The following is an 8,887-nucleotide window of genomic DNA, read 5'->3' as shown; positions in this document are numbered from 1 at the left end:
AATTTCGTAGTTTATTAGGCAGGCAGGATTTAAACGAGATAGCAGCAAACACGAAAGAAAACATGGCAAAATGTTTGTATTCATATTATTCTTATGGTGAAGAGAATACTGCATGTGATTCACAATTGATAAAAGTTCCTATTAGCAACCATCTGTTGTCACAGGTAGGAAAAATTTCAGAACGTAGAGTTGGCCATATTGACAAACATCCCAAACAGTCTTGCCAGTCGGATTTTCATAGTACATTGAAATTCTGCTACATTCGAAGATGAACAATACGGAGTTTGTATTTACTTCGTTGGATAATGTATGAAAATGCAGTGGTCGGAAGTCGGGGCGGAGAAAAAAAAGCTCATCTTCCACCTTTTTTTTTTTAAAAAAAAATTATTTACTGACGCAGAGGTTTTGGCGCCAGTATTTACCTTTGTGCCTACAAACCATGCCTGTGTAGCGCTACATATATTCGACAGCAGAAGTTAGTTGTGGCGGGCGGCGGCACCTACCGACATTTTTCAGAACTTCCGCTTGCTTTGCACTCGATTCTAAGCCGCAGACGGTTTTTTGGATTACAAAAACCGGAAAAAAAGTGCGGCTTAGATTCGAGTAAATACGGTATATTATCTATCCATTTTAGAAGAGAAAATAAGGACTTTAATCACAGTGATTCAGTACTATGCATAACTTATTACTTAAATAATATGCAAAAGTATCAATAAATAGCTATCTTTCAAATGTTTCACTGTCTTCACTTTTAATGAGCAATATGACAGCACATAACAGAAAGGGATTCAATTACCATCTGAAAACATTCACTCTTAATAAGATATGACAAATAATGTAAAGTTCCATGATGTGTAAAAATACTGAGTTATTAAACCATTACAACTGTGCCAAAGAGAAAACTTATTTTTAATAGTTTTAGCTCACAAACTTACTGGCATTTAACATAAAGCCTGAACTTTGGGTCATCATTTAGATAGTGCTGCTTCTTGAGAAACTGTGGCAGCTGTGGGGAGTGGTGGTGATGCGACAAAAGATAGTCAAGGTCCTGCTTCACAATGCCTAACGCCTCTTAAGGTTACCCCAAACAAACAATTAAAAATCTATTCCTTTGGGATATTTGTATTTCTGAAACTTCCTTTAGTGCATGAAAGTGTAGCAGTTAAAAAAAAAAGGTGGTGGTGGTGGTGGTGGTGGTGGTGGTGGTGGTGTGTGTGTGTGTGTGTGTGTGTGTGTGTGTGTGTGTGTGTGTGTGTGTGTGTGTGGGGGGGGGGGGGGCGGGAGGGGGGGGGGCCGGGGGGGGGGGGGTATCAAAGAATCCGTATTTCCTAAAGCATTTTATTTTGCGGTGGCGTCACCTGAGAATCAGCCTCTATTACATTAGTGCACTTTTGTAATTATTACCTGTAGTGTTGTCATGATGCCACTATGCGTGTCTGGATTATAATCACATCAAAATGAAAGACACAACACATCCAAATTGCGAAAAGAATCACTTTGGATCAATACAAAGTGCCATTTATTATGGTACGAGTTTTAATTTAATAATGTTTCAGTAGATGAATGTGACACACTAATTTGACTTTGTGCAACTTAACGTAACAGAGCTTAATGTACAAATGACTATATTTATTGTCTTGTTGGTGACAAGGAATGGGCATAAATTTTGACATGTCTGTAATATTCCAATTATGGCTAGGCAAAAGATTTTAGCAAACATAATTAAAAATGCCTAGTTTATTTTTATATGTTTGTGAAAGGGCAATGATTTCACTAATATAGTACCCATATACTTCCAACCCAATCAAGGAATTACACACAAAATAAATAAGAGTGAATAGCTTACAATTTATGTTTTGCACATGGGCACAGAACAAACTGATTTCACCAATTATGGGTGAACAAATAAAATATTTGCCAAAATGCTAACTATGATGCCAACTCCTAAGTTTTATCTCATGGATGCCACCATACATGAAGGTTTTAATTATAACCTAATAGTTTACCGAAGTTTTGTAACACATACAGAAAGCAATAAGTACACATATTCATGTGATGCAAGGTGACAATCTTAGAGAACAATCCAATGCATTTTTGAAGGTTTACCCTGTGAGTTTTTGATAGTTTACCCTGAACTCAAAAAGTTTGCTTATGATGGTGTTTACAGTAAGATGGTACCTTATGGAATAACTCAATCGCTGTTATTAGTAACCTGCTCTCCCTAAAATGTTTACAATGTAAGAATTTGTAAAACGTATTCTCATGAAGAAGGAATTTTAGTGTTTACTATGAGGCCTTCTGGAAGATAACTAGTTCAATATACAAACACTTACAAATTTACTAACTCTCTTTGTCAGCAACAGTTAATTTTCTGACAAACTTATCACAAGAAAGATTATGACATGTATTGGAGTAGTATTTTAGCATACAGGTGGAGTGACAGAGGAGGAAATCATTAAAACTCTATGAAAAATGTTACAGATGGATGATTTATCACACATTTCCACTTCTCATTCATACACACATTTCAGCAAATGAAATCAAAACTGTTATAAAACAATTAACACTGCTGTTACAAAGTAAGAAATTCATGAGCACGTGTTTCCAAGAGCGTTTCCATTGCACTAACATCATTGCACCAAACATCGAGGCGCTGAACCATGGAGGAGATCTGTGAAGCAGAAGGAAAACTTAGGTTAGTACAATAATATTCACAATTTCTCTTAAAGCATTAACACTAATTAATTTAAAATTGAAATAGATGAAATGAAGGAGAAAAATGTGTTGTTGTTGTTGTTGTTGTGGTCTTCAGTCCTGAGACTGGTTTGGTGCAGCTCTCCATGCTACTCTATCCTGTGCAAGCTGCTTCATCTCCCAGTACCTACTGCGACCTACATCCTTCTGCATCTGCTTGGTGTATTCATCTCTTGGTCTCCCTCTACGATTTTTACCCTCCACGCTGCCCTCCAATACTAAATTGGTGATCCCTTGATGCCTCAGAATGTGCCCTACCAACCGATCCCTTCTTCTAGTCAAGTTGTACCACAAGCTACTCTTCTCCCCAATTCTATTCAACACCTCCTCATTAGTTACGTGATCTACCCATCTAATCTTCAGCATTCTTCTGTAGTAGCACATTTTGAAAACTTCTATTCTCTTCTTGTCTAAACTATTTATTGTCCATGTTTCACTTCCATACATGGCTACAATCCATACAAATACTTTCAAAAACGACTTCCTAACACTTAAATCAATACTCGATGTTAACAAATTTCTCTTCATCAGAAATGCTTTCCTTCCCATTGCCAGTCTACATTTTATATCCTCTCTACTTCGACCATCATCAGTTATTTTGCTACCCAAATAGCAAAACTCCTTTACTACTTTAAGTGTCTCATTTGCTAATCTAATACCCTCAACATCACCCGACTTAATTAGACTACATTCCATTATCCTTGCTTTGCTTTTGTTGATGTTCATCTTATATCCTCCCTTCAAGACACTATCCATTCCGTTCAACTGCTCTTCCAAGTCCTTTGCTGTCTCTGACAGAATTACAATGTCATCAGCGAACCTCAAAGTTTTTATTTCATCTCCATGGATTTTCATACCTACTCCGAATTTTTCTTTTGTTTCCTTCACTGCTTGCTCAATATACAGATTGAATAACATCAGGGAGAGGCTACAACCCTGCCTCACTCCCTTCCCAACCACTGCTTCCCTTTCATGCCCCTCAACTCTTATAACTGCCATTTGGGTTCTATACAAATTGTAAATAGCCTTTCGCTCCCTATATTTGACCCCTGCCACCTTCAGAATTTGAAAGAGAGTATTCCAGTTAACATTGTCAAAAGCTTTCTCCAAGTCTACAAATGCTAGAAACGTAGGTTTGCCTTTCCTTAATATAGCTTCTAAGATAAGCCGTAGGGTCAGTATTGCCTCACATGTTCCAATATTTCTATGGAATCCAAACTGATCTTCCCGTAGGTCGGCTTCTACTAGTTTTTCCATTCGTCTGTAAAGAATTCGCGTTAGTATTTTGCAGCCGTGACTTATTAAACTGATAGTTCGGAAATTTTCACATCTGTCAACACCTGCTTTCTTTGGGATTGGAATTATTATATTCTTGAGAAAAATGTATAAATGACTAAACACTGAGGGAAGTATGTCAATGTTGAAGTTCATGTGCCCTAAATATGACTTGCAGTGTCGACAATACAATAGTGGCTTCATTCCTGTCACACACACACACACACACACACACACACACACACACACACACACACACAAATTACATCTTAATATGGATTTTTTTAATTGTATGCACTTGACATCAGTAGGTTATTGAATTGGTATGGTGTTATTTACTACAATGGCTATATGAACTTTGAGAATCAACATTAATTTTCCTTACAATTAAATTCAAGGTGAAAATACAATTTTTTTAAATTTAATTGAAGCCTTTAATGCCATTTCCTTGCATCAAGTACTGAATATACACTTTGAGGATTCCTAGGTTGAAACATTTCTAGTATTTATATGGCAAAAAGATATCACAGAAACACAGCAGTTGTTCAAAAATGGTTCAAATGGCTCTGAGCGGCAGGATTCGAACCTGCGACCGTAGCGGTCGCGCGGTTCCAGACTGAAGCGCCTTTAACCGCTTGGCCACACCAGCTGGCACAGCAGTTGTTAATGATAAGCAGTAGAAATTTTTAAGGCATTGATATCCTTGTGTCATATTTGTAAGAACGTACACGTAAATGATGTGGGTGCTGTTAATACTAAATGTAGAGCACAATGAATAATTTAGAATAAGTTCAGAATACTAATGTCCATACACTGCCACTTCCGTCAATGCCAATTAAAGTTTTCACTATGAACTGGAATTTCATCAGTCTCTTTAATGACATTCGAAGCACTTCAGATGATTTTCAGTGGGTCTCCCACAACTTGCCTTCTAAAATCACAAAAGCTTTATTGGCACTATGATGTATGATAAGAGATTATTAATGACTTCTGGCATAATAAATGATTCTCACGACCAGTGACCACTTTCTTTATGCAAAAATTAGAAAACGTCACATTTAGTTCTTCAAAATTATTTATGCATATGGCTCCCAACAGATTTTACTGGCTGATGTTCCAATCTCAACAAATTGTCATTACTGTGTATCTGAAAACATTATCTATGTGAGTGATGGTTATAAAAAGAGATCGAAGCAGGAAACATTGTAATCTTCAACAAGACTCAAATTATAGAAAAAACAGTACTTACAAATAGGACGCTATAGCACAACTTCTAACGTAGTTTGTTAACTATGTGAACCAAGTTACAGCTGATGGTGGCCTAAATTAAAATATAATGTTAAACATATCTGTAATTCCAAACCACAAACGAGTAACAGCAGCATAAAGAAAACACACTGGAAGACATGAATGAACGAATGAATGAATGAAAAAAATATGTATGAAAGAAAATCGTCATAACTGCTGAATGGTTCGCATGGCTGGCTGCAGGGCATGATGGGAATTAGTATGCGCATGGTATGGTTTGGTTTAGCGATGAAGCCCACTTTCATTTGGATGGGTTCGAAAATAAGCAACATTGATGCATTTGGGGGACTGAGAATCCGCATTTTGCAATCAACAAATCTCTTCACCCTCCAATGAGTGACTCTGTGGTGTGCAATGTCCTATCACAGAGTAACCGGTGTGATATTCCTTGATGGCACGATGACTACTAAACGGTACGTGAAGGTTTCAGAAGATGATTTCGTCCCCATTGGCCAAAGTCACCCTGATTTCGACTAAATCAAGTTCATCCATAACGGAGCTTGACCCTATCGAAGCTTGAGAGTGTTTGATGTTCTGGAAGAGCACTTTGGAGACCCCTTTCTGGCTCTGGAGTACCCAGAGGCCACTGACATGGGCCTCAATTGGCTGCCATATTCTCCAGATCTGAACACATGCTACTCCTTTTTTTGGGGCTATATTAAAGACAATATGTAGAGCAATCACCCCAAAACCATTGCTGAGCTGAATACAGCCATTCAGGAGGTCATCGACAGCATCAGTGTTCTGGCACTTCAGTGGGTCATGCAGAATTTCGCAATTCTTCTGCACCACGTCATTGTCAATGATGGCAGGCGTATCAAACATGTCATAACCTAAGTCCGAATATCTGTAGTGACATTTACATGTTGAATAAAGTGTGTGCACACCATAGTTGGTTATTAATTTACATTCTATTTTCATATAATTCCATACTAGTCACCTGTAGAAACCAGTACACCTGTGAACATGTGTAAGTTTAGATTCAAAGGGAGAAGGGAATGAATAAATAAATCTGATGAAATGAAAAAGTTTACTATGAAATAGAAACAAAATAACTAAAGTGGAGTCAAGTCTGGTTCGAAAGTGCACGTGTTAATTCAAAATCTGCTGCTGGCTAGCATTCAATACAGTGTTTCAATGAAATGTTAAGTTGAACATACAGCCAGAAATTTGTGCACCTGAACAAAATAGGAGCAACAGCAATTTTAAATGTTCCAAAATAGTTGCGCCTTAACTAATGGTCTTCACTGCCAACCATGAAGGTGGTAAAGAGCATCAATGCAAACACAAAACTGACCCTGTTAGCATACCTTGAAGAGAACAACTTAGATAACTAAGATCGTAGTAGAATCAATAGGTCAGAATAGTGAAAGAAACAACTCCACAGTTAAATTTATTGTACAATTAATAAAATTAACAAGTATCTAGCCAATGGCAACACTTTCATCCTCCAAACGAACAGAATGTGTCTGTTTTCAATCAAAATGATTATGCCACTAAAATTTATGATTTCTTATCTGCCAAAGTGTTATAAAATTGAATAAAGGTCTGACATGTTTAATACCCTAATTAGGAAAGCAGTAAAAATAATCATCTTCACAAAAATAAGTAAAATGGTTACAAATCTTCACACTCCAAACTTGTGGGATAACCTAAAATTCTTAAGATTGGTACTCCTATTAAAATTTTAAGTATCATTAAATATACAGACAGCCCCATCAAGAAGGTCATAAAGGAACTGAAGTATAATTTTCAGTATGTAGTGTGTACCCAACTGCCTACACAGTGAATAATTCAACACATGTAACAACTTTGATCAAAATATATAGGATAAATTTGTATTACGTGACATTGTTAATTTATTGACTAACTCTCTAATTATAAGATGCTATTAATATTACTAAACAAAATTGGCTTGAAATTCAAAAGGTTACTGCTAGAGTCTGGAATGGGCTCGTTGAATTACTGGACTTTATATGATCTCTTGAACTACTTCAGTAGTAAATATTTTTCTCCATAATGAGGGATTGCTACAGGTCAGGCATGAGCAACCTTTCGTAACCCAAAGGCCTGATTCACCTACTTGCTCAACTCACAGGGCCGTCTTGTCACACAACATGACAGCAGTGTTCCTAGTGTGTAAAGTCAAAACCGTAGTGTCTGTGACGTTAATACAATGGGGAAATGCAATGATACGAAAAACACTAATTTCCTGACATGGTACGCACTGTGCCTCAAAAAATGTATTTTAGAGAGTACATTCATTTTGCACTCATTACATCTTCAGATGTTTACATTTGTTCCATGAACATTGTTTCTATACTAACTATTTTTACAATAGCTGTCTTAAAAACTACTTCTGCAAAATTTCGCAATGTGGTAAAGAAACAATGTTCATGATACATAAGCAAATGTGCACAGCTGAAGATGGAATGGCAGGCATTTAGAAATGTCATCATGGAAAAATAAATGTCTACAAAAGCAACTGACTGCAACAGAACATGAATTCAAACTTCTTATATAGTGCAACTATTTATTAATCACTAGCTATCATGAGTTAGAAACAAAAATATAGTTTAAATGAACAATATGTTTTCACTTTCAGGTCATACGTTAAATCAGCTGCTGGTGATTTAAAGTAAGTTTTCAAAATGAAGATAACACTGTTTTTATTGAAACATTACTTCACCCACAAAATGACACAGAAGTTGAGAAAAATTTCCTAAAAACCATCATCTTCTGTGACAGAATTAAACTAAGATCTTTGTTTCTTTTGTTATAATGTACTAACAAAGAGTCATCACTCCAACTGGTTTACACTGCAAGAATTCGACTGAAAAGAGCTAATAGTATGAAGCCCTTGCACAACTACACCAACCCTTACTGCAGGTGAATTCTCCTCATTGTCACTATCATCACTGTCACTACCTCCATAATGATCTATTTTTCTGCGTTCCTTCACAAAATCATCACACAGCTCACTTACATCCACCTGGGGAATAGAAATCTGACTACAAGAGAAAATCCTGAAGTACCTAAATTACTAAAACACTTGTAATGAATTTCCAGTCATTCTTAGTGCATAAATCAGCTTCAATTGCAATTGATGATTTACCACAGTCAGAACTTGAAAAACGATTAAAGCTGTCAATCAAGTCACACCATGGAATGTATCCTGCAAATTTTCTCTTTCAATAATGCCTCTTGCTAGAGGAGTGAAAAAAATCACCTCTGCACAAGATCTGCTCTGTATTCTGCTTTCACAGAGTAAGTTATGCCTAGATCCAGGGGTGTCTGTGACTTTTACAGTTACCAGGGAAAACAGAACGTTAATATTCCTTTGAAATGAAGTTTCCTCTGGATGTAGGGGGTCACCTACCAGTACTAAGAACAATCCTATCTCTGCACCAACTACTGCATCAAAAGTAAAAAGTAATCAAACAATAAGGGCATCTGATCCACATTCCTCCCCATTTGTTGCACTCAGTCCTCCCCACACCAACTTTCTCAATATCAGGTTCAACTCACACATGGGACCTTTAGTACCTCT

At 36.8% G+C, this 8,887-nt stretch overlaps 1 protein-coding gene across 1 annotated transcript in view; it reads right to left on the bottom strand.

The window, feature by feature from the left end:
- Positions 1-2,470: 2,470 nt before the first annotated feature.
- The window catches only part of LOC124544730 (26S proteasome non-ATPase regulatory subunit 13), a 36,001-nt gene continuing 29,584 nt past the window's right edge, over positions 2,471-8,887 (bottom strand). The window contains exon 7 of the mRNA XM_047123380.1: positions 2,471-2,671. Within this exon, the coding sequence (XP_046979336.1) occupies positions 2,573-2,671 (99 nt within the window). The 3' untranslated portion in view covers positions 2,471-2,572. The remainder of the gene's footprint in view (positions 2,672-8,887) is intronic.

This window comes from Schistocerca americana, chromosome 8 (genome assembly GCF_021461395.2).
Source record: "Schistocerca americana isolate TAMUIC-IGC-003095 chromosome 8, iqSchAmer2.1, whole genome shotgun sequence".
Classification (NCBI taxonomy): Eukaryota; Metazoa; Arthropoda; class Insecta; order Orthoptera; family Acrididae; genus Schistocerca; species Schistocerca americana.
Note: the sequence above shows the minus strand (reverse complement) of the source record. Positions and strands in the feature narration are given on the sequence as shown.